Genomic DNA, 25,275 nt, shown 5'->3' with positions numbered 1-25,275 from the left:
GTGCGGTTTCCCAGCAGAGGACTCTCTTTAATGTGGAGCCACAAACCCACAGCCCGCATGTTCCTTCCACTCGAGTCCTGAAGTACGGCTTTGGCTGTGGGATTATGGAGTGGCCTCCACAGCCCAGGAACCCAAAGGCCCCACGGCCCAAGGAGGGGCTCCCACTGCCGCCTTCACTTCTGGGAAAACATCCAGGTTTCACATTCGAGGGCGGGTACATTCTGCTGAGGAGCCCAGATCCCACTCCAGTCGGTCGGAGCAGCGCCGGCGGGCGCTTCCCTCACTGCCCAGGGCACGTCGTAGCCACTGACCAAGGCCGAGGCGCTCTCATGTGTTCGTTGTTGTTAAGGAAGGAGAGGGCGCCCTGTGTCCATGACGGGAGGCATGTGGCGTGTGTTTGTGTATCTCTGAGCAGTCGCCCATGCTGTACGTCACGTTAGCCCAGCCGTGGGCAAACTACGGCCCGAGGGCCTGATCCGGCCCGTTTGAAATGAATAAAACTAAAAAAAAAAGACCGTACCCTTTTATGTAATGATGTTTACTTTGAATTTATATTAGTTCACACAAACACTCCATCCATGCTTTTGTTCCGGCCTTCAGGTCCAGTTTAAGAACCCATTGTGGCCCTCGAGTCAAAAAGTTTGCCCACCCCTGCGTTAGCCTCTGACTGTGAGTTTCCTCAGTTCACACGCCCATATGGAGTGTTTGATGGCTGCTCCCAGGCTGTTGTCGCCATGACACGGGCTGACCGCATCCATCAGAGGGCGCGCCGGTCTTTCCGGGACCCTAGGAGGAACTTTCTGGGGCCACCTGCCCAGCGCATATTTTGTTTGGGCCCTAGGTGGTCCGAGCCATAATGCAGCCGTCTTATTCTGTTACATTTTCGGCTGTGTCTTCTTTCTTTCAGCTCACCCTTGTAATCCTATTGGAATGTGTCTTCATAGCGCTAGTCCACTACCTGGAAAAAGACTTAGTTGTGGCAACTTTGGTCCTCAGGCCTCTGTGCAGTGCAAGCTGAAGTGCACGGCGAGATGGCGTCTGTGAAAGCTCGCCCACGCTTCCGATGGATAACAGGCACCTGTTTCCTGACCGGGCCTGACGCTGCTCTCTGCCTTTCTGTCTAAGGACACTGTGCTCCTCACTGAAGGCTTCAGTGACATTTGTGTCCGTCGCCTGCCGCCATCACTGCTCTGTGAGCGGCCCCTCACTTGGAAAGGGCGCTGCATCAGGAGGCGATGTCCATTGGGTGGAGGTGAGGATGCCTCCCTCCGTGCCCACCTCCCCTCGGAGGGGCCAGTGGTGTGTGGGGCAGACGTAGCCCCCGCTCAGGCACACGGGGAGGGCGCCTGGGCCGGACATGGCGGCGTCGGGCGACACGGTGCCAGAGCCCGCTTCTATGCCCTCGAGTGAGTCTCTGCCCAGCAAGATTAGATGTTAGTTTCAAACTCGTCTTGGGTGGTTATATGTGCATGTCTGTGTGTGCGTGTGCATGTGCCTGCGTGTACATGTGCATAGACAAGTGTGTGTGTGTGTGTGTGTGTGTGTGCACACGCGCGCGTGCAGTGGAGTGGGCATTGAAGTGTGCTTCCTGACTGGAGACATCAGAACACTGTTTGCTCTGATTTGTTTTGGGAACGTGGACCAGGAACAGGGAACTGGTTTGTCTATGAAGACTGGCTGCCTTCGGGGCCAGAGGGGCCCAGCTGCACCCCGGGCCGGTGGAGAAAAGGTGGTGCGCTCCGGCCTCCTCCGTGCCGTGTGCCTGGCTTGTGTTCGCGCTCGTGTCCATGCCGTGTGCCTGGCCGCCCTGCGGGACGACAGCCTCCGTCCAGTTTACTCCCCAGGCCCTGCCTGGAGGACACTGCGCTGGTTCTAGGCAGGCACATCGGTCACTGTTCCCAAAACAGCTAATTTAATAAAGAAATACCTTCTGAGGCGGGACGGACTCTGTAACGTGTGGGCTCAGGGCAAAATGAAAACGCAAGCCCCTGTTCAAAAATTCTAAATTCAACCTGTGGCGTCAGCGCATTAAACCAAAGGCAGGTCCTAGGGAGACAGCCCTGGCCGGTCGTCCACAGAGCAGGAGGTTTGGCTCAGAATACAGGGCAACCTTTAGCCCTGGACGCTTCCTCGGGGGGTCCAGGATGGTGTGGGGAGGCATTCGCATGGGGGGCTGGAGAGGGGCAGGGCGCGGGGTGCAGGTGGCCTCTCCGTCTGCCCAGCGGGGGTGAAGCAGGAGCGTGCTCACTCCCCACCACACGAGGAGAGAGCTCTGTATCACTCATTCTCGAAGAATTCTGACCCGGAGCTGCGGCGAATGGACACGTGGGTGGCAGCACAGACACAGAAACTGGGCCTCTGTCCTCGCTGCCACCCAGGGTTTGGTTCCTTGTCGAGTTTGTGAGTTTATTCTTGTAAGTGTGGATAAGCCATCCTCATGACATGTCTCAGCGCCTTCCACGCATATTTGTGGCACAAAGCAGGGAGGATGGGGGCCCACTGAGACCTCGGCTGCGGCTCTGGGCGCCCTGCGAGCTGAGAGCGTCCTGCCACCATCACAGGCGTACACACCGAGCAGACCCCAAGAAGGACTCGCTGTGGGACCAGAGCATGTGATTAGCTCTCTGTCTTCTACAGAGGGCCTTTCTCCATGTATACGGGCCTTTCTCCGTGTATATGGGCCTTTCTCCATGTATATGGGCCTTTCTCCGTGTATATGGGCCTTTCTCCATGTATATGGGCCTTTCTCCGTGTACATGGGCTGTTCTCCATGTATATGGGCCTTTCTCCGTGTACATGGGCTGTTCTCCATGTATATGGGCCTTTCTCCGTGTACATGGGCTGTTCTCCATGTATATGGGCCTTTCTCCATGTATATGGGCCTTTCTCCGTGTATATGGGCCTTTCTCCATGTATATGGGCCTTTCTCCGTGTATATGGGCCTTTCTCCATGTATATGGGCCTTTCTCCGTGTATATGGGCCTTTCTCCATGTACACGGGCCTTTCTCCGTGTATATGGGCCTTTCTCCATGTATATGGGCCTTTCTCCGTGTACCTGGGCCTTTCTCCGTGTATATGGGCCTTTCTCCGTGTATACGGGCCTTTCTCCATGTATACGGGCCTTTCTCCATGTATATGGGCCTTTCTCCGTGTACATGGGCTGTTCTCCATGTACATGGGCCTTTCTCCATGTATATGTATACATCCATACTTCCCAGTACGTAGTTCTCCTCTGAACCATCTGTCAGGAGGGACATGAGAAGGGGAAAGCGAACATGTATTTCCCACCAGCCGCCTGCGAGGCCCGGAGAACAGTTGAAGGAACAGCTCTGGGATGTCATCCGAGCCTCCTGCTCATGGGGGTGGCGAAGGTGGGGCTTCGAGGCTGAGCCCCCAGCAGAGCTGGTCGGGGGAGAGGACCCTGCCCAGGGGCCTGCCGTTAGTATTCGCTGGGTCCTTAGGGGCTGAGGTGCTTTATAGCTTTGCTTGTGGAATAACCAAAAAATAAAAAAAAATAGCTTCGCTTGTGCCCCTCAAGTGTTTTGGAATGTGACTTGGATTTGTAGCTGCCGTCACCTCTCCTGGGGGGAAACCCATGGTCCCCGATCCCCTCCCCTGTACTTTATGGCCCTCATCCTCCTGCAAACCCGGCCCTTGTGGGGTCAGGAGCATGTCTGTGCTGCGCAGACACTGGTGACAGCAACGCAAGTGAGCGTGGGACCTGGCTCCCAGAGTGACCGCCCAGTGGCGGCCTTGAGCCGGTGTTTAGTGCCGTGGCCCAAATGGGGTAGCAGATGACTAGCTGTGCGTGATGATGAGACGCTCTGTTACTGAAAGGGGTTTGGGCCCCACTCCGCCATCATGCCCGTTCCCTCCGTCCATGCCTGTCACCTGCCCCTTCCTCACGGCGGCCCTGCTCCACCCCTTTCCACTGCCTCCCCAGCTCACAGCAGGGTGACTGGCCTGGGACCAGGAGCCTGCAGACGACAGGCAGTGGACGCGTCTCTGGGGACCAGCACAGCAGCCCAGGCTGGTGCAAAGAGCCTGGCCTTGACGGACCGGACTTGAGTCATCTGCGGAACCCTGGGCTGAGTTCAACACCTGTGAGCCAATTCGTAAAAAAAAAAAAATGTCCAAGATCTCCTTCTGAAGACCGACGTCAGGGTCCGAGGCGCTGATGGGGACGCGCTGGCAGGAAAGCCGCGGGGGGCGCGGAGAAGCCCTGGAGGAGTGCAGTCCGGATCTGCGGCAGGCTGTCTGCCCGCCCTTCCCGTCAGCAACGGCCTCCGGACCCCAAGCCCTCCCTCACTCTGCCTGGGTCCCAAGGTCCAGCGGCAGACCAGGGCCTCGGCCTCCCGGGAACCCGTGCTCTTCCCACAGAGGCCACAGGGGCCCCGCTGCCCGGGCCTCAGGCGGTGGCGGTCCCTCCGCCAGCCTCCACCTGCATCCGCAGCTGCACCGAGTGCCGAGCCCTCTCCTCGGGGTGTGGCCAGGCCGTTGTCCCACTTCCTGCTGTGACCTTGGAGGCCATCACCGTCGCTCCCTGTTATGCTTGTGGATCACACGCTGTCCGTGAGCAAGTATGGTCTGAGCCGAGTCCCAGCACCCCGAGTCTTTGACGCCCCCAAACCCTTTTATGAGATGGTGTTCATTCCAGGGGTGTGGGAGTGTGCAGGGCGGGGATGAGGAGGGCGGTGGCCTCCGAGAGAGAGGCATGAGCCGGCGCCAGCAGCCCCACGCAACACTCATCACAAAGGTCTGTCCAGCAAGGCCGGCTTGGAAGTAAGTGTGTCGTGTCGCCTGGAGTCCGCTCGCAGGAGCGCCCGCCTCCAGCCCGGAGGCCTCTATCCCCACCACCATCCTCCTTCACCTGAAAACCTCGAGGAATTGGGAACTTCCTGCCACATCTTCAACCAAGGGACCCGGGGGCTCAGCATTCATTGCTTTCTGCTCTGAGATGGAAACAGCTCCGGCCAGCTACTATTTGGAAACATCCGAGTATTCTTTCTTATTATCCAAAGGAGAAGGGAATTCTCTTGCAGCTAAATGAGAAATTGATATCTTTGTTGCCCTGATGGGTGTGTATGCCTGTGTGTGCGTGCATGTGCTTGTGTGTATGTGTGCCTGTGGGCATGTATATGTGTGTGCCTGTGTGCATGCATGTGTGTATGTGTGTGCTTGTGCATGAGTGTGTGTCTGTGAACGCTTGCATGTGTGTGAGTGCAAGTGTGTGTAAATCTGTGTGCGCACGTGTCTGTATATGTGTGCATTAGTTTTAGTTTGTGCATGTGTGTGCATGAGTGAGTATGTGTGTGTGCGTGTGTGCATGAGTGAGTATGTGTGTGTGCACGAGTCTGTGTGGGTGCTTGTGTGTGTGTGAGTGCAAGTGTGTATGTGCACTGGCAGGAGTGGTGGTGCCCAGCCTTCGCTGCCTCCGTTCCTGGCTCCCGGCAGCCGCGCTGAACCGCAGCAGGAGGGCGGCTGCTTTTCCCCACAGACAGGCAGCTCCGTGATTGGCTCTCCCGCCTCGGGCCGTGTCCCTGCGCCCAGGCGCCCCTGCCTGTGTTGTCTGCACGGGCACTTGCTTGTCCCGAACACACAGCCCTCTGCACTTGACAGCTGTACAGTCTTTCTGCCTTTTCTCTGAAACGGCCTTTTTAAAGCCCCAAGGGACCCTTAAAAAAGAATGCAAATGGAAATTGTCCTGGAGCTGAGAGGAACGCTGCTGTGAGTCATGGGATCCTGGCCACATGGGGACAAACTATTTTTTATTTGGGTAGTATTTCCTCCTCGGCATTTATTACCTCTGTTAAACACGGCTCATGCGACTCAGAGGCAACCAGAGGAAAAGCTGGGAGCGGAGCCATCATGGGCAAGGCGAGGCGTTGGTCATAGCGGCCATTGACCCTGACAGGCAGATCGCCCACCTGCCCCGGCCGCCCGTCTGCGAGGCCTGGCCTGGGCTGGGCAGCGGGAAGCAGGTGGATTGCAGAAACTCAGAGCAAGGAACAGGGAGCTGAATTCAAGTTTGGGCCTCATCCCAGGAATAGAAACCCCACTGGTCTCCAGAACTCAGGCAGCATCTGTGTCTCCTCCTCCTTCCCATGACCGCTTTCACCCAAAGGCCAGCCGCAGGTTCGCCTTAGGGACCGGACACTCCGCAGGGAGGTGGGCGGGCGTGGGGCAGCGCCTTCCAGTTCTGCAGAGCTCCTGTGGGATACAAGTGTCACAGGTTTGCCACACAGGCCAAGACTCTGCCATGCAGACCTTGGGGCTCAGCAATGCAATATTTTTATTTGTAAAAAGCGTATGATTTTAAATGCGTTCATATGTTTTAAATCAGAAACTGACATGCAACCTGCTTGCCCCAGTCTGACAGCCGCTCTCAAAGTGAGTGTGTTCATGGGGCGCCGTTGGCGGCGAGGGCCGTGCCTGCGGGGCCTGGGGAGTGCCTACAGGGCTCACAGCAGGTTTGAAGAAGAAGGCAGCGCCCCTTCTGCAGGTGGTACTGCTCACAGGGGTGCGGGGACGGGCTGTGCGCAGGTCCGTGCGGAATGGACGTTGGCTGGGAGTGTGGCCCTGCACAGTGCTGCCCAGCCCCCTCCTGCCACCCTACACTCAGCCTGCACCTTTTGGGTGTGGTATCGGAATGCAGTGAGATGCTGGGTGATTGGAAAAGCGGAGTGGCTGTCCCCGCGGGACCTCCGCTGTCTGTCTGTGTGAGGAGATCTGGCAGAACTGCCAATTGGGCAGCCCCTGAGCGCCCTGGCCGGCTGAGGGCAGAGCTGTGGGCAGACCAGCGAGGGACGCTGTGCTCAGTGTCGGCTCTCAGAGGTGGCCACGCCCGTTCTGGGCCCAGAACCCACTGCCTTGGCTACCAAACTGAGGGCCGTTCCAGCAGCGGCACTCACCACGGAGCGGGTGGAGCATGGCCGCCTGCATTTGCTGGCTTTGCCCCGAGAGCACCCTGTGTGTTGGGGCACAGGTTTACAACTGTGCATTATTTTGGTTGCACGCTGGAGTGAATGTAAGCTCCCTCAGAGTGTCTTCAGCTCACTTCGCTCACGAATGGAACCACTTCCTCCCCGACCAGCCCTTCCCATGTGACCCCGTTGTCTTTCCTTCGCCTCTGGGCCGATGGATTGGACCCTGATAGACAGAACTGGGTGGCCCGCTGGCTCCCAATCGCCTAGGGACACGGTGACACCCCGTGTCCTGCGCGTGTCAGCAGTGACACTGGGGTCTGTTCGCCTCTCAGTTTTTCCAAATCCGACAGTTTTGGTCTCAGGATCTCCTGTCAAGATGAAAGCCTCTGCTGTAGGTTCCCACAGGCTGGGTTGGTGTGGGGAGTGCTTGTGGGGACAGGTGGTCCAGGCCCAGCATCTCAGAGCCCTTCTACCCCCACTCCCGCGGGCCATGGCTCCTTTCTCACCCTGGCTTCCCTCCAGAGGGGCTCCCGATGCACCTGGAGCACCTGCTAATGCCGTGGCAGGCGGGTCCGGGAGGAGTGCCTGGAGGGAGACTTACGGAAGAGCAGCGGTGGGGGAAGTGGGAAGTGGCAGTGGGGGTGGGAGGGGGCGGGGGGGGGCGGGGGGGGCGGAGTGGCGGGCAGGCGTGTCTGTGCAGGGCAGCAGCCTCCAGAGAGGCAGGGACACGCTTCCCGGGTCCGCCACGATCGAGGAGCAGTTTCCTAAGGTGTCCTGTCCATTTGGAAACACGGGCAGGAGGAAGGGCGGAGGGCGCGGTGGGTGAGGAATGCCAAAGGGTGCCATGGTTTCTCTTCTCCGGAGGAGGCGGGGAGTCTTGGGCCACGTGGGGCTGTGACTGGGGTTAGGTTCATCGCCACACGAGGCAGAATAAGAATCGACCTGAAACAGTGTCCTTCTCAGGCAGGTCCAGGCTCTGGGAGGCCGTGCTGTCTCCCCCCCTGGGATTCACGCGTCCTCCGCCAGGGCGCCAGGAAGGGCTGGTCAGCGGGTGACAGGTCCCAGCGGGGAGACGCACAGCTCCTCCCGCGTGCCGGCGGGTTTAGTGACGCCAGGTGAGGGGGGATTCTTACGTTATTGACTGGGATTCCCAAGGCCAGGCCACAGGCCTCTGTGATCCGTGTGGCCATGGCCGTCACTGTGGCAGAGTTCGCAGGCTCTGTGCCCGGCGCCCTGCTGAGGTGCTGCCCTGGCCAGGGGAGGGCTCGTGTGCCTGGGTTGTGATCTGGGGACGCTGTGTTTGGGCTGCACCTGGAAAATGTGCTCAAACGCAGCGACGTCCAGACTTTCCCAAGGACCAGGGGGAGCAGGTTTTTGTCCCATAAAAACCTGGGTTCACCCTTTCTCAACGGCCATCTTCCCGTGTGGTCGCCGGCGCAGCCATTTCCTGTCCCTCCCTGGAGGTGCCCAAGTGGCCAAAGCCGCCAGCCCAGCGGGACCCAGCATCAGTGCGGCCGGGAGCGCGTCCGTGTCATTCAGCAGCTCATCCCCCTCGGGGAGAGGCCTGCTCACGGGGTCAGGTTGTCGGGTGTGCGCTTCGTGCAGCAGGACGGCTTCCGGGGGCTCCTTGCTGGTCGCTCCGGGTCGGGCCGAGGGGCTCCAGCTCAGACCCAGGAGGGGAGTGAGGTCTTGATTTCAGCTGCTTGCCTCTCAGCCTCTGCACCAACCGCTAAATGCTGCTTCTCTGGTGAAGGGAAGGAGCAGACCTCGCTCTAGGAGCCTGGGACCTCGCCCCCAGCACCGCTGCTGGAGGCCACCACCCCCACTGTGCACATCCTGCGTTGGGGGCTGAGGGAGGGAGGGCAGGGGGGAGTGTGTGGTGGACTCAGCAGCCACTCCCCAGGCCTGCCCACGGGGCAGGGTGGCGCAGGGTCCTCGAAGGCGTTCTCAGGGCCCAGTGCTTTCCTCGAAGCCGCGCAGCCTGGAACCGCTGGGAGCCAGGACGTTCCCTCTGATGCGGTGACTCATCTCTGCTGGGTGAACGGTGCAGCCATGAGGCCGCAAGCCCATCCTTGTGTTCATGGCTTGAGCTTCTAGCGCTCACGGTGGACCCCAGGGTCTGTGTCCTGGGCTCTGTGTGAGGGGGTGGGTCGCGTGGCAGATGGAGGGGCCAGTGGGAAGGGAGCCTTCTCTCCACGCGTGAACTGCGAGAGCCTGGATCTCGCAGGACCCACGTCTAGGAGAACCACCCTGAAGCCCCCTGTCATCTTTGAAATACCCTCAGAGATGAGGGGACTAGAGATGCCTCCCAGCCCGGACGGGGCGCTGACCTCGGCGTCTTCTCCAAGGATGATAGACCGACGGCTGTGGGAAACTCCGGGTCCTCCAGGCACAGAGCCGCCCCAGCAGCCACCAGGCAGAAGGAAGGGAAGAAGACCTGGGCACTGGGGCTCATTTCAGCTGAGCCGCGAGGCTGTCACTCAGCAAAGCAGACCCGACCCGTCCCGTCCGGCACGCCAGGCGGAGTGAGCTGCACAGCAAGTCCGCGCAGAGACAAAGCCGAGTTGGCATCTGTTCTCTGCTGGGTCTCTATGTCCCACCGCCTTTTCCCACAGCGGGGACCCCTCTCCGTCCCATGGGGGCCCCTCTCCGTCCCATGGGGGCCCCTCTCCGTCCCTCGCGTCCTCCTGTCCTCATCCCAGCAGACTCTGCATGGGCTGGAGGGCAGGCGGTCTGTGGGCTGAGAGATGTCGCCAACTCGAGGAGAACAAGACACATTTTCAGGCAAATAGAGTAAGAGCCCCAGTAGCTAAGGCCCGGCCTCGGGGGGCAGGTCTCTGAAGGGAAAGGGAGAGCCTGTTATTTAAATAACGGGAGTGGCGCGTTATTTCCACCGAGTTGCCATCATGTGCCGGAAGCCGGCTCCTGCCCAGTGTCGCCTGGAAACCGGGCGTGGCGTTCGGGGAGCCTGTGCAGGATGGAGCTTGACGATTAGAGGAGCCTGTGCAGGATGGAGCTTGACGATTAGAGAAACGGAAGCCCCTGGACCGCCAGGTGTTTCTGTCTTCGGGGGTCTGGCCCCTTGGATGGCACCGGGGGAGAGGAGGGGCCCCTCGAAGGACACCCAGCTCAGCACCCGTCTCAGCTCGTGGAAAGGCCCCAACCGGAGATGGGAAAGACGGAGAGCAAGGGCTCCGCAGACTCTTCCCCAAAGCGGAGACATCACCCCCCATGCCCCCCAGTCACCGCTCTGGGCCTCTCCTGTCCTAGGAGCTGGTTCTCTCGGTTGTGGAGGCTGGAGAGCGAGGCCCGAGGCAGGTCTGCCATGGCGCCCTTAGCCCCCTGCGCCCTCCCTACCCCCCCCCAGTACCCCCGGCGTGAGTCTAGCACACCTGCCCGGGGTACGTCTAACACCCACCTTCCCGCCCGTCACAGGTCACAGGCTTCGTGCCTCCAGGGCTGCTGGGATGTCCAAGCAGCAGCAGAGCCCTGTCTGCCCGGCCCCGCAGCCCCGCTGCCCCGTGCCACTGAGCCCACTGAGGGCTGCTGGGATGTCCAAGCAGCAGCAGAGCCCTGTCTGCCCGGCCCCGCAGCCCCGCTGCCCCGTGCCACTGAGCCCACTGAGCCCACTGAGCCGCACAGGGCCTCACTGAGCCTCACGGGCCGCACGGAGGCAGGTGTGGCTGGGAGGGGCTTTTTCACCCGGTGACCTTCCGTTCTGAGTGCCTGGGGTCTTCTTTATGGCGGCTTTGGGGTCTTTCCCCTCTGGTGTCTCTCTCCCAAGCCACAGAGACAGACAAGCTACACCCCTGCCTCCAGCCCAGGGTAGCCCTCCTCGGCCTCCCGCAGGTCCGGCAGCATCCTCTCCTGGCTTTCAACCTGCAGCCACCAGGCCCCCCAGCCTTCCCCGTCCAGGCTGCACTGACCACCCAGCACCCCTGTCACTCACCCAGATGTCCCATCTCCCAACTCAGCCACGTGCCTGGCAGGACCCCAGAGAGGCCCCTCTAAGGACTGAGGCTCTTCTGTCCGCTGCAGGCCTCCTCTCCCTGCAGATCCTCCCCGTGGTTGCTCAGACTTTTCTGTGACTTGCCTCTAGTTACTAACCCGCCTCTTTCTAACTCCCCTGTGATGTAACCAACGTGAAATCACTCTGCCTTCTAGAGCTCTCTCTTCCTTCCTTCCTTTCTCTCTGCAGCTTGTGTTTGCTTGGGTTGGTTAAGCTCCCAAAAACAAACAACCCAACCCTCCCCAAACCCCCAAGAACTGGGCTAAATATAATTCAAGTTCTCTCTCCCTGTCCTATACAGTTTCTATCTGGTTTCTCTCCCTCAGGTGGCTTCCATTCCCCAGGCCAACTCGTGGTCCAGAGTGGCTGCTAGAGCACCAGCCATTGCATTCACCGTCCAGCTGGCAGAAGAAGGGCGCGGGGAAGGAATGCCTTCCTGTGTTTGGACATTCTTAGGAGCTTTATGTCCAACTTCCACTGACCAGAATTTTGTCACAAGAGACATGACCACATGATGGGGGGCAAGAAAGTTCCTCTCCTCCCGGTGGCCATGAGCTCCCCTAAAAATCAGGGCTCTGTTAGTCTACGGAGGAGGGTGTTGGAAGAAACCAACACATCAACCTTTCCCTTCATCTCTGTGCAGGTCCCAGGCAGGAGAGAGACACATTCTGCAGCTCATATCCCGACATAAGTATTAGAGTTCAAGTGCACATTTGCATGAAGTAACCGTGTTATGGTCAGCGGTGGCGGCCGTGGGCAGGGTCAGTGTAGAGGTCAGCGCGCCCTTCTTGCCTGTTCACTGAAAAGCCTCCTTTCACGCCCACGTTCGACTTCCCGTCGCTTCCTCAAACCTCGATCTGTATGGAGGCTCTCGACTCTCCTGGTTATAATTTATTTATTTTTTAATGGAAACTTGAGAGCAGCTATTAGAGATGGCTGACAAGGTGAGGTTGCCTCCCAGCTAAGTGGTTCCCAGAAGGGTCTCAGCTTCCAGGACGCGTCTTCCGGGGGGAACTGTGCCAGGTCGGCCACCTGGACGCTCCCTGGCCAGGGAAGGCCGGCCGGTCCCTGGCCGGGGCTCTGCTCAGCAGGAGGCGTCTGGAGGGCGGAGGGTGGAGGGCGGCGGGCGGAGGGCGCACAACTGCTCTTGAGCCTCGGAGGAGGAGCAGGAATGGCCCGAAGGAGGAGAAAGAGGCGACCCAGGAGAGGACACTGCCTCCCCCCGCCCCCGCTGGCCTCGGGTCCCCGTCTGTGGTGGTGGTGGGGGAGCACAGACCCCGTACACAGAGACAAAGCCTTAGCCCTGCCTCGCTCCGCGATCTGTGCTCCCGCGGCCCTTCCTCAGGGGGCTGATTGAGATCCAACCAACAACTGCAAAGCTCTGTTACCAGCACTGACATGTCGCGATTGCATCCTTCAGAGAGCTACAGTGTGGTTGGTGTTGTCGACACTGAGTGGTAAGGGAACCGAGAGGAAGGGGCAAGGTCACTCGGAGGGCAACTGGGCCTGGCTCTGTCCCACACGCTCCTGTGCGCCCCGCACGCCATGCCGCGGGCTGGCAGGAGGGCCTGCGCCCTCTGTCCGTTCTGGGGGCACTAGAGGAAGTCTGCCGTGAATTTGCCCCCCCAGGGCAGCGGGCAGTGTGCTGGTGCCAGGTCCTCTCAGCCACACGGTAGGTTCATCTCGAGGCAAACGAATATGGAGGCTTCTCCTGCTTCCTCCCCAGGCACGTCCTTTAGAAACTGCCATCATCGAGGCGTCCCCGTGTCCAGGGGACACAGGGCACACTGACGGGGTGACGCAGTTCTCACGCTTCGTATGTACAACTTGGCAGGAAGCCGTTTCCCGCCGTGGCTCCCTTTCGGGTGGTCTAGGCCCCCCAGGGCTTCCTGTCCCTCCACCTCTGGGCCTGGCGGGCTGGCCCACGTGGGTGAAGTCCCACCTCCCACCGTCCTCCGAAGCTCCTCTCAGGCAGAGGCCCGAGCAGCAGGCCTGGCCCAAGCCACCGAGGCAGAGGACACACAACCCGTCCTGCGTGCGAGACCAGGCCTCTCAGATCCTGCTGTGCTGTGAAGCCCTCGGGCCCCGGCCTTCTACCTGCTGAGCCCGGAGGAGAAGGGGAGTGGAGGGGGCTGCAGGACGCCTGTCTGGGAATCTGACCCCTGGCTGCCTCTGCGGCCCCAGGCCTGTGGGTCCCACCGCGCCCCTGAGCTTGGAAGGCGGAGAGACAGACAGCACAGGGTGCTCCTCCAGGTTGGAAGGTCCCAGGGACTGGCCTTCTCATCCACAAGCTCCCCGGGCCGACGGCAGGGGGTGGGGCCTGGGTCGGTCTGAGGCACCTTCTCTCGAGCTGGCGTGTCAGCCGCAGGAGCTGACATTGTGCCTCGTTTCCACTGGATGGATGGACGGAGAAACTGAAACCCACACAAAGGAGTTTCCCATCAGCCACCTGGGCCGAGGCCGGGGTGAGGAACAAGAGGACACGCTTTCAGCCCACCTTTGGTTCAGAAGCATCGAATGGTGTCACTGTCACTCCCAGTGGAGGGAGGAGCCTCGGGTTGCGATGTCACTGCGCCTGGGAAGTGAAACGAGGGAGGAGACCAGGGTCGCCCGGGGATGGTGGGTTGCCGTCTCCACACCTCCTCCGGCAGCCGCCGCGTCCACAGGGCAGCTGGTTGAGGTGTGAGGGTCCTGGGGGGTTGGAACCCAGGGGCGTTTTGAAGCCCATGCTGAGTCCTGGTGGAAACCCCAGCACCCACACACTCCTGCACCCACTGGTGCCGGTCAGTGATGGGTCCGTGAGCCGAGCGTTCCTCACGGGCGCCCTTGCATTTGCAGGAATTTAAAGAAATTCAGACGCTGGCGAGGACTTCCTCCTTCCCTGCCTCATCCCAGGATCCGTCAGGACCTGGGCATCAAAGGACAGTGTGTGTGTGTGTGTGTGTGTGTGTGTGTGTGTGCATGTGCATTCACACGCGGATCCTTTGTGGGAGAGGCCGGCCTCAGGCTTCCCGAGTCCAGGCTGGAGTCCAGGACCCGGGTTCCGGGCGGCCCTGCCCTTTGCTTGGCCCTTGTCTTCCGTTCTCTGCTCCGTGACTTTGGAGTTCACTTCACCTTTTATGAGGTGATTCCACTCCGCGAGTGCGAGCGCTCGTGAACAGATAAAAGGCGTAACTGGTATTTCAGGAGGCCAGCACGTGGCTCTTTCTGTGAAAACGCAAGGGCATCCATCTCCACCCGACTCCTGTCCGAGTTCTGGCGGACGGGGTGGCAGAGCCGCCTGGGGCGAGGCGGAGAGCCCTGCCTCCCGCTCTCCCCCCGGGGGTCGTGAAGCCCGGCCTGTGGACAGTGGGACTCCCTGCCTGGAGGGACGCCCTGTGCCTTCACATCAGGCAGGGAGAGTGGCCAGAGAGCGGGAGGGCACCCACCGGGCGAGGTCGCCTCACACCTGCTCCCGAACACCTGTCTGCCGTCGGTCTGTCTCTCAGCCCAGGTGTGGTCCCTGCACTGCTGTTCACATCCAAGGACAATGTTCTCTGAGCTCCGGCCTCCTCCCCACCTGTGGGTGTGAATCCAGCCTGGGCAGCTAACCTGGGGCCTCCCAGCCCACCTGTCCTCGGTGAAGAAACAGTGCCCTCTAGTGGGCCCTGCTGGGAGCTGGTCCGGCCGGTCATGGCTCAGGCCAGACAACCCGCTCCAGGGCTGAGCCTGGCGTTGGTGTGTTTACCTGGAGAGGAAAAGCGGAGTAAGAACAGGGGGGTCCTCTTATCTCGGGGGTTTCAGTAAAGGATTAACCCAGGGCCAGTGGGGGAGAGGGTGGGTGTGACCTCAGATGCAAGTAAAGGGGTGTGACAATTTCTATAGAAATCACTTACCTGCCGGCACTGGCCTCTGACACGAGGGGGTAGATTTGTGAGAAGAAACTCTTCCTTTAAGAAATACGGCCAAGAATTCTGAGCCGCGGCCTATTAAACCCCCTCATGCACGGGCAGCAAGGGGGATGGCCCTTTAAGGCCGGCTTCGGTGGCAGCTGCTGGGCTAGGAGGCGGGAGGGCAGGGCTGCGGCGCCATCAGGTCCGGAACCTGATCGCATGTGATGGCTGCGGATTAGGTAACAGCTCCGCCGTGGAATTGGATCTGGAGGGCTCATTTGAGTCCTGCAGGCGCCCGGAGATAAAGGGGACCTTTTAAATAATCATTCCGATTTCTGCTCGCCAGCGTCGGAGCGTCGGTTCTGCTTAGGCCATCGCCTTCTCGTTTATTTCACGTTGGCGGGATTTGTTTAACGGACTGGTTTGCCTATCAGTCCCACACCCGTGTGTCGTGGGCCCAGATGTGCGTGCAGGGTGTGAGCTGGGCACGTGGCTCCCTCACGCCCCGTGGCAGCCCCGGGCCGTCGGAGGCAGAACCTGCCCCAGAACAGAGTGGAGGCGAAGGCTTTCTCTTACCCTTGCTGTTCCCATAGGTACAATTTTTTTCTCAGAAATTTTTTATCGGAGCCCCCAGCATTTGTGGTGCCTCGTATTTTTATCATACCAACTTCTTATTGTCCACATTTAGAAACCAATTAGATTACATTTCAGTGGATCCTCATTTCTTTTGGAAAGTATTTCCATAGGACTCAGAAAAGGACAGAATCTAAGTGAAACGCTCACACTTCTACTGTGATTTTTTAATTCTCCCTCAACTCAATGGTCCTTCATGTTTGCGGGCGTCCACCCTTGTCTGTCTGACCCTCGCCTCCCGGGGTCCCTTCCAGCCATAGACATTTCCTTTCTTGTTTTATTGAAAACCAGGCCGTTGTCCAGACCAAGAAAAATAGTAACTAGGTGGGCATGTGGGCCTGTGCATCGCTATGCTTCCTGTTGGTTGTTTAAAAGAGGAAGCGAGGCCTGGCCACCAGCTCAGTGGTTGGAGCGCCGTCCCATGCCCCAGGAGGTTCCATCCCCGGTCGGGGCATATTCCTAGGTTGCGGGTTCGATCCCTGGTTGGGGCATGTCTGGGAGGCAACTGACTGCTGTTTCTCTGTCACGCCTTCTACCCACCGCGGGTCCGCGCGGCCCATTGCACGGGCGCGGCCTCAGGGATGTGATGCAGGAGTGGGTTTCCTGGTGAACCACTCTTCTGGTTGGTTCTCGTTGCCTTTTAGACACTCACAGCCCTTCCCAGACACTCACAGCCCTTCCCTGGCACACCCCCGGGCTCACCAGGTGCACCCCTCCCTGGACCAGCTCTTGCCCCGCTGGTCCAGTGGCACGTCTCCATGGGTCACAGGACCCTGCCAGCCCATCCCCAGCGTGTGGACAAACTCGGGACTGCTGCTCCCGGGCCTCAGTCACTCCCCTCCTTTCCTGCCCCTCCCAATGCTTTCCCATGTTTCTTCATTGGACATTCTTCCCAGGTTCCCTCTGGACAAAGACCTGGCTGCTGGCACCCTCACTGGGTGCGCTGAGCTGTGTGTCGGGTGCAGGGTGTGCCAGGGGTGAAGGAACCACCTGCTGCCCTGCTGACCAACTAGATCACTCCCTCCCTTAGTCCACCCTCTCCCCACCCTTTGCCTGCCCAGGCACCACACTGCAGGCACCTGCAGCCCCGCCCTTCACCGCCCCCAGGCACTGTGAGTGCTTTCAGTTCTGGTTTTCCCCATCTGGTGCCCACTAACGCCCCTCTCTGTCTCCCTGCAGTTCTGAGCATCCGAGGCGCCCAGGAAGAGGAGCCCACAGACCCCCAGCTGATGCGACTGGACAACATGCTGCTGGCGGAGGGGGTGGCGGGTCCCGAGAAGGGGGGCGGCTCGGCAGCGGCAGCAGCGGCCGCGGCGGCCTCTGGAGGGGCCGGTTCTGACAACTCGGTGGAGCACTCGGACTACAGAGCCAAGCTGTCCCAGATCAGACAGATCTACCACACGGAGCTGGAGAAGTATGAGCAGGTAATGCCCGCCGGGCCTCGCTCCGCCCAGACTCCGTCATCTGCAGTCCAGCACGCCTTCCTTTCACATCGTGCAGGGCATGTGCGGGTGCCCTCTGCCCCCATGAACAGAGCAGGGTCTCTGGGACCCTGGAGTCAGACAGACGCAGGTTCCAATCCTGCCCCCTGCAATGGTGTGGGGCCTGTGTGACCGTGTCTGTGAGTGTGTGTGGGAGTGAGTGTGTTCCCTGCAGTGGTGTGGGGCCTATAGGACCTATGAGTGTGTGTGGGAGTGAGTGTGTCCCCTGCAATGGTGTGGGGCCTGTGTGACTGTGTCTGTGAGTGTGTGTGGGAGTGAGTGTGTCCCCTGCAACGGTCTGCGGGACCCAGTGTTCCACAAGCTGCCCCAGGGTGGTGGTTCGTGGCAAAGAGCTGAGCTCTTGGAGTCGAGGCTGTTACAGGAAAGGGTGGGAGCGGCTGCGAAGGGCAGAGCCATCTGTGAGGGTGAGGATTCTCATTGAAGGGCTCCTCCAGCTGAGACCTCCCCTCTACACCCGCACGCTCACTCACACACGTGCACTCACACACACATACACTCACTCTCACACTCACACTCAGTCACACACACAACCTCACAATCTCACACACATACTCTCACACACTCACACTCAGCCACACACACAATCTCACAATCTCACACACACTCACTCTCACACACACAATTTCACAATCTCACTCACACATGCATTCACACTCACACTCAGTCACACACACAATGTCACAGTCTCACACACACACACACATACACTCACTCTCACACACTCACACTCAGTCACACACACAATGTCACAGTCTCACACACACTCATACAATCTCTCACACACTCAGTCTCACACACAATCAACATCTCATACACATGCACTCACTCACACTCAGTCTCTCACACTCACAGACACAGTCACACATGCTCACACACACATGCACTCACACACACTTATGCATTCACTCACACACACTCACAGACTCAGTTACTCATACACACTCACACTGACTGACAGAGTGACACACACTCATACACACGTGCACTCATACACACTCACACTGGCTGACACAGTGACACACTCACACATCACGCTGTCTCCGTGGCCAGCATGAGTCCCTACACCAGCCTTCCCTCATTGATTGACAGATGTCTGGTTTCCCCGCCTTGACGGCAGCCTTGTCCTGACACCACAGCTGACTTCCTCCCTTGACTGTCAGGCCCCTGGCTTTCTCTCCTTCCTTGGGTCCCAAAAGAAGAGGGAAGAAGAGCAAAAGGGGAAGGCCCTGCCCTCCAGTCCACTTACGACTGTCTAGGTCAGTGATGGCGAACCTTTTGAGCTCGGCGTGTCAGCATTTTGAAAAACCCTAACTTAACTCTGGTGCCGTGTCACATATAGAAATCTTTTGATATTTGCAACCATAGTAAAACAAAGACTTATATTGTTGATATTTATTTTATATATTTAAATGCCATTTAACAAATAAAAATCAACCAAAAAAATGAGTTCGCGTGTCACCTCTGACACGCTTGTCATAGGTTCGCCATCACTGGTCTAGGTAGAAGGCAGATGCAAACTTAATAGACAATTTAATTTTTAAAGTAGAAATAGGCATTTAAGAAGTTAAAGTGAAGAAGGTTTCATTGTTGTACTCAGATCTACCTACCTTCGAAGTGCATTTCTGCCAAAGCCCTTCGTTAATGAGATAAACTGGCGCTTGGGCCAGGCCTGGTGAAGCAGACGGGTGGGAGGCTCGGCCGGGAAGCCAGCTGTGCCACCCCTGCCTTCTGGGGACAGAACCACGGCCCTGCCGCAGGTTGGCTTGTGTGGACATTCCCGGGCCCAGGGGTGTGCGTGGAGAGCTGGCTGACCCAGGAGCCAGAGGGCAGTCGCCCTGAGGGATGGGGCACCCTGGGAAGACATGGGGACATTTCCTACCAAAGGTCCCGGCCTCTGGTTTCTCTGGCTTCTTCCTCCTTCCCTCCACCAGTCAGCCTGTCTCTGGCATAAGTGCCTGGCCTGGCATCCAGGGAGCTCACGCCCAACTCCCGGGCACAGGAGAGCCTGGAGTGCGGCCTCCCCGCTACACCCAGCCCTGGAGTGGACGTTAGATGGGAAGGTATTGGGAACTGGCTTTGTTCTCAGCATAGAGCTGACTGTCTTCCTGATTTAACCCCATCACTCCTCTGTCACCCCAAATGAGGAAGCCACGACTACTGCATTTTCCTCCAGGGCATTCTGTGCTTGGGTCATCTCCGTCTGGTACAGGTGAGGAAACGGAGGTCGAAGGTCAGGTGATGTGCCTGGGGCTCAGCCAGCGTGGGCAGGTTGCCCTGGGGCCCGGCTGTGGCCATGAAGGGCCGAGCCCGCCCTCCGTGGCTCTGTGGACTGCTTGCTGGCTTGCTGGCCCCAGGAGCCTGGGGTCATGTTCACCCTCAGCAGGTCCCTGTGCCCCTGACAAAGGTGCTGGGTCCTGGGTGCTCCGGGGAGCCTGCCGTCACAGAGCCCTGCTCACGTGTGGTGGGGATGGTCCCTGGCCATCCCTCTGAAGAAGGACTAGAAAATCACCGCCTCACCCACGCGGGCATTTCCTGCTGAGAGCCGAATCCACTCAGCACATCTGGGTGCTTAATCTCGTGCTCATATTAGCTGTGCTGCTTATTATAGTGAAGAGCAGGCTGTAGGGCCTGTGCCTATGCCGTTCGCTTTCCAGCCAGTCCGACTGAGACTGATCTTACTCACTTTTCTGTGACCATTCCTCTGGCAGCTTTTGAAAAGTAGGAAAGCTCAGTAGAGGAAATGGTGTTCGTACCTAGATGCAATGATCAAGTTAACTCTTGAATAGTTTTGTGTGTGTGTTGTTTTAATTTTAGTTTGTTGCTGGTAGAGAACCAGGTGTAAGGAGCCCTGAGGGCTTCCCGTAATGTGCCCCCCCTCGCCCCCCGCTCCGCACCCCGCCAGCCACCACAGCTGCCTGCACCGCACTGCCCACCGGGTTACTGGTCCGCAGCTGCTGGAGACTCTCAACAGAAAGAAGGGGAGGGATTGTTTTGTTCCTTAGACGGGGTTGGTACACATCTTCAGCAGCCACCCTGAGGCGGAGGCCTGGGGAGCTGGCTGTTCTAACAAAGCCGCCATGGCGGGAACCTGGGGGCTGGCCCACGTGCTTTCTTCAGAAAACGGGGCTCCTGCGGCTTTGCAGGCTCCCAGCTTCTGTAAGCAGTGCTGCCAGGACATGGACGGGCCGGTCTCCAGGGCTGACCTGGGCTGGTCGCTCGCACCCCCGATGAGACTGGCCTCCCCTCCTGGGGGAAGGGTTAAGGGAAGAAGGTGGATGTAAGGCCGATCCAGGGCCCGGAGCCAGACTTTCTCAGAGGCGTTTCCTCCGTTTGCTCTCCCAGGAACAGCCTTTCAGAAACCGCCGCCCCTGGGGGCCGCTGCAGCGCTGGCTCCGGGAAGGGACCGTCCCGCGACCCTCTCCAGCAGTCCCCTCCGTCCCAGAAACCGCCCGCCTGTGTGGGTTGCACTGACTGGCAGTTGTAACCCGGCCATGGTTCTGAGGGGGCAGCCCAGCACCAGGGCCAAGCCTGGGGGACGGAGAAGGGATGCAGGCAGTCGAGGTCTGGAGAGATCTGGGTCGGGACGTTCTGTCCGTCTTCCCGGACTTGGAATGTCGTAAGCTGCCGGCCACACATCTGAGCAGCTGGCCAGCAGCTGTCTGGCTGCCCCTGGGCAATGGGTGGGGGACTCCACTGTCTGCCTGTGGCTGAGCAGGAGGCCCCAGGGAAAAGGCCCTAACAGCAGGCAGTGTGAGTACTTTTATTCTCAGCAGCGAAGCACATTAATTTTGCCCTCCCCCCCCCCCGTAGCTTTGCAGTGGGAGCCAGTGCCCTTGGCAGTGCCTCCTCATTGGCCCCTGAGGTGAAGCTGCTGCCCCGAACCCGCACCCCACCCTGAGCCTCCTGGAGTCCCACGGCTCACTGCTGGGTTTACCCCCTTTTCTGTACACAAAGTGGGGTGCTTCAGGGCAGAGAAAACTTATAATACAGAGCCTGTTTCTATGGTAGCATCTTAGTGGAGAGCAGAGGCCACCTGGACCGATTGTGCATGGATTGGTCCTCAGCAGGTGTCTGCAGAGTAGAAGGAAGGTACCTAGGAGCCCTTTTGTTTTTACCAGGAGGGAGTCTGAGGCCTGGAAGAGTTCACCCAGCTGTGATAATACTTTGGGTTCTAAGTTATCGGTCTTTGAAGAGACAGTGATACACGTTTAGATGGCCCAGTAACTCAGTTCCTGCTCGCCGTACCTCCCAGGTGGGTGTTGTCACCCACGTCACTAATAACGAAGATGAGGCAGAGACGCGATGTTAGGTGACTCCCGAAGGACCTCAGCCAAGGGAGTCCCAGAGGGGACTCCTCCTCGGCCTCTGCTGTGTCCCAGCGACGGGCCCCACCCGCAGGGCACGGCTCAGGAGTGTGGGCACTGCCAGGCTCGCTAGAGGGTCAGGAATGGTCGCGCCCACCCAGATGAACAGAGGGAGCTCTGGGTGGTAAAAGGGTTCACCCAAATCCACGAGGAGGCAGGTCAAGGCCAGCCTCCCAGTCCCAGAGGATGCATCTCTGCGTACCTTTGGGCAGCCAACCTCAAGGATGGCTCGGGGAGGGGCCGTGGCTGGTACTGTCGCTGCATCATTGACCAACAGGAGGGCTTCGTGCTGCCGAAACGTGGCAATGCCTGTTGTCGATCACGAATGCATTTCGTGGTTAAGACTGGGCTGGACCCTCTGAGTCTTGGGTTCTCACAACAGCCTTTTCCTTTACACATCGACTCCACTCTGACGGCATTGCGTGAGTTCACCTGGGAACAGGTGCTTTACTGAGTGCCGAGCTGGGAAACCTGGCTACAGGTGATAAGGACAGACATTAAAGGAAAAGGCAGCGGGTCAGAGGGGAGGCCAGGATGCCTGGGCCCTAGGGCACCGCGGTTACACCCCACTAGTGTGTGCAGGGCGAGCCCCTGAACCCTCTAAGTCCCGCTGTGAGGCTATGCCTAGGGGCCCCTCCCGTTGTGGGCACGGGGCCTCCCAGAGGCCAGCGAGGAGGGACTCCTTGTAACAAAAGCAGGAGTGGAAATGGGTTGGTGGGAAGCTTAGAATCCCAGGATCCCACTCTTCCGTGGATGAGGCAGGACGTGCTTTTGTGGCCCCACACTCTCTGTGGCTGTGAACACGGAGGGGGCGGGGTTGTGACGTGTATTTTACACTGAAATTATCTTCTCGTCCTTTACAGCAGTAAAATCATGGGGAAAAAGATCGAAACATGATTAAGAATTTTCTTTTCTCTTAAAATCTATGGATGGCCCAAGGTTAGCGTCAGGCTGTCACTTGGTCTGTGCCTCCGACTTGACAGAATGCCACCCACGCCCTGTGGGTCGCTGCACCCACATCCCGGGCGCCGCACGCCCGCCGGCCCTCACCGCGTGTCCTGTCCCCACAGGCCTGCAATGCCCTGTGGGTCCCTGCACCCACATCCCGGGCGCCGCACGCCCGCCGGCCCTCACCTGCGTGTCCTGTCCCCACAGGCCTGCAATGCCCTGTGGGTCCCTGCACCCACATCCCGGGCGCCGCACGCCCGCTGGCCCTCACCGCGTGTCCTGTCCCCGCAGGCCTGCAATGCCCTGTGGGTCCCTGCACCCACATCCCGGGCGCCGCACGCCCGCCGGCCCTCACCTGCGTGTCCTGTCCCCGCAGGCCTGCAATGAGTTCACCACCCACGTGATGAACCTGCTGCGCGAGCAGAGCCGGACCAGGCCCATCTCCCCGAAGGAGATCGAGCGGATGGTGAGCATCATCCACCGCAAGTTCAGCTCCATCCAGATGCAGCTCAAGCAGAGCACGTGCGAGGCCGTCATGATCCTGCGCTCCCGGTTCCTGGACGCGCGGTGAGTCGCCCTCGGCCCGGCCTCTGGGAGCGTCCAGGGGGCTGGGGCTGCGGCCCGCTCCAGGCCCGGGTTTCCCCAGGGAGCCGAGGAAGGGCGTGGGCCAGGGAGGCCGCTGTGGCCAGAGCTGCAGGAAGCGTGGGGCTGGAGGGCCGCGTCCATTCCGGAGCAAGGACGACGTGGCTATGGGGACAGCAAAGGCAGGACTTTTTCCTACTACTGGGGACCTCCTTTTTTATATTGATTGATTTGAAAGAGAAAGAGAGACTGGCTTGTTGTTCCACCCATTTTTGCATTCATACTCGATTCATTAGTTGATTCTGTATGTGCCCTGACCGGGGATGGAACCCACAACCTTGGTGTATGGGGGACGACGCTCTAACCCACTAAGCACCCAGCCGGGCGGGGACCTCCTCTATGGGCCCGTCTTTATAGGGTCTCACTAGCACGCGGTCCGACACGTTCCCTGGAAAGGCAGTTCCGTTTGAGAGCTGGGACCCCCTCCGGGCCATGTGCAGGTCGATCGCCACTGCCACACTCCGGGCTGAGATTAGGAGAACAGACGGCGAGACACGGTCCCGGGGGCACAGGGAGCGAGGGTAGGTGCACAGGGGCCGAACCTTGGCTCAGGTTCCATGTTTTCTTTGGGATTGCTGCTCAGGGCCTCGTGTGAGTTCAAAGAATTCAGTTGAAGCCATGGATACAAAGGCCCTTTAAGACCGAACCTGAGAACAGATGACAAGCCATGGCTCTCAGCCCCTCCTCCCGAGACCAGAGGGTTCGGGCAGTGCTGGACTTCTCCGGCGCCCGTGTGATCTTGCAGACGCCCCTCGGAGAGGCTGCCTCTCTGGCTGCACCTCGTCCCCAGGGGCATCTCCCACGAAGGCGGAGTCACCTTCCTTGTGCCATTTTCTGAAGACAATCCCACTCTCCTATTTTTATCATTAAACAGTTAGATGTGTCAGGGGTGCACCGTTTCACGGTCATGGCTTTTTCAGACAGGCTGGCTGCTCTCTTTGCATTTGTCTCCCCTGGAATCGTGTGTTTCTCTCTGCTCCATCGTGGCCTTTGCCGCCCACAGGCCCGGCATCCCCTCACTCCCTGTTGTTCGGTGTGTTGTGGGCCCCCCTGGAGCGTAGCGTGAGAACGCCAGCCAGCAGCCTGCCTCTGGGCTGGCGGAATAGCCAAGAGAAAGTGAAACTGAAGATGGCTTTTCCTGGCTGGGCGTGCCCATGAGTGGGGAGGGGGTCCCCGAGGCAGGACCCTGCGTCCCCCTCCTCCAAGGCCACCAGCCTGGCTTCTCTCACGCAGGCGATTCCTCGCAGGGCGGCCTGCAAGTGACGGGCGGCCTCGGGTCCCTCCCTGAGTGCAGCCGCCACTCTGCCATCCCCATGGCAACACCCCTCGTTAAAATGCTGGAGTTGGTATTTATGTTGGCAGATACTGAAAAAAAGAAAAGTTGGACCCAGACTGAGTTCTTTTCAAGAAAGGAGGCGGGGAGAAGGGGGCAGGCCGGCGCCCAGACTGTCCCTGCTGCAATCCTGCTGCATCCGGGCCGCGGTCGGACGCAAAGCCAGGGCCTCGGCTCCCATGGCCTCCACGCCGACCATTTCCTTTGGCCCGAGACCATCCCTTCCAGGGAGCTTCGTTCCTGCTTGGGGTGCGACCTCTGAATCACGGCCTCTGAGCCACGGTCCCAGCGAGCACAGCTGAGCCAGTCGTTCTTGGCGCTTATTCTCAGGGTATATTTGGTGTCAGTGAAAGAATATAACCCCCAACGCCATCCAGGGCCGAGCCAATGGCCTTCTGAGTGCAAACACAGTGTGCGGCGGCCTGCCACGGGCCAGGCTACGGGGGCTCAGCAGAGAGCGAGGGGTAACGGGGAGGGGTAACACGCAAAGGGGATGCGTGTGTGCTAGGTCACCACACATGTAGACGTACATGTTCCTGCTGTGCTGTGTACACACACCCCTGTGTTCGCTCCCAGTTGTCTCCTACACCAGCCACAAACTTAGCCGCTAACACAGTGCCTCACCGTCCCTGCTGCCTGGGGTCGCAAAGCTGTGACCCAGGTGCCGGCCGAAGCCGGACTCACCTGGGCGCGGGGCCTCTTCCAAACTGTCTCCACGGGGCAGATTTCAGTTCCCACAACTCTGGGGCAGGTCTAGGCTCTGGGAGCCGCCCCTCCAACAGGCGGCCCACACGGCCGGCAGGGGGGTCCCACCATGGCAAGCGTTAGCCCAGTGCCCCCTCTGCCTGCGCTGCTCTCAGTGTCCCCCCCACCCCCTCACCCCCCGCTCCCAGGAGCTGTGAGCGTGGGTCCTCACGGGCTCCGTAGAATCCGCCTCCCCCTCTTCCCCTGAGCTCTGCCCAGGTTTCGTCCATGCAAGTCATTTCCTTTTTCTCTGCCTTACGTTGGCTTAACTGAGCCAGAAAATGGCGGCTTAAAAATTCCA

The 25,275-nt window shown here is 59.4% G+C and overlaps 1 protein-coding gene across 1 annotated transcript in view; it reads left to right on the top strand.

The window, feature by feature from the left end:
- The window catches only part of LOC102436527 (pre-B-cell leukemia transcription factor 1), a 193,575-nt gene that overhangs the window by 135,604 nt on the left and 32,696 nt on the right, over positions 1–25,275 (top strand). Inside the window, 2 exon segments of the mRNA XM_014446981.2 lie at positions 16,621–16,865; positions 22,632–22,822. Coding sequence (XP_014302467.1) covers positions 16,621–16,865; positions 22,632–22,822 — 436 coding nt within the window.

Source organism: Myotis lucifugus, unplaced genomic scaffold (assembly GCF_000147115.1).
Source record: "Myotis lucifugus unplaced genomic scaffold, Myoluc2.0 scaffold_595, whole genome shotgun sequence".
Taxonomy (NCBI): domain Eukaryota; kingdom Metazoa; phylum Chordata; class Mammalia; order Chiroptera; family Vespertilionidae; genus Myotis; species Myotis lucifugus.
The sequence above is the reverse complement of the archived record's forward strand: the minus strand, read 5'-3'. Positions and strand labels throughout refer to the sequence as shown.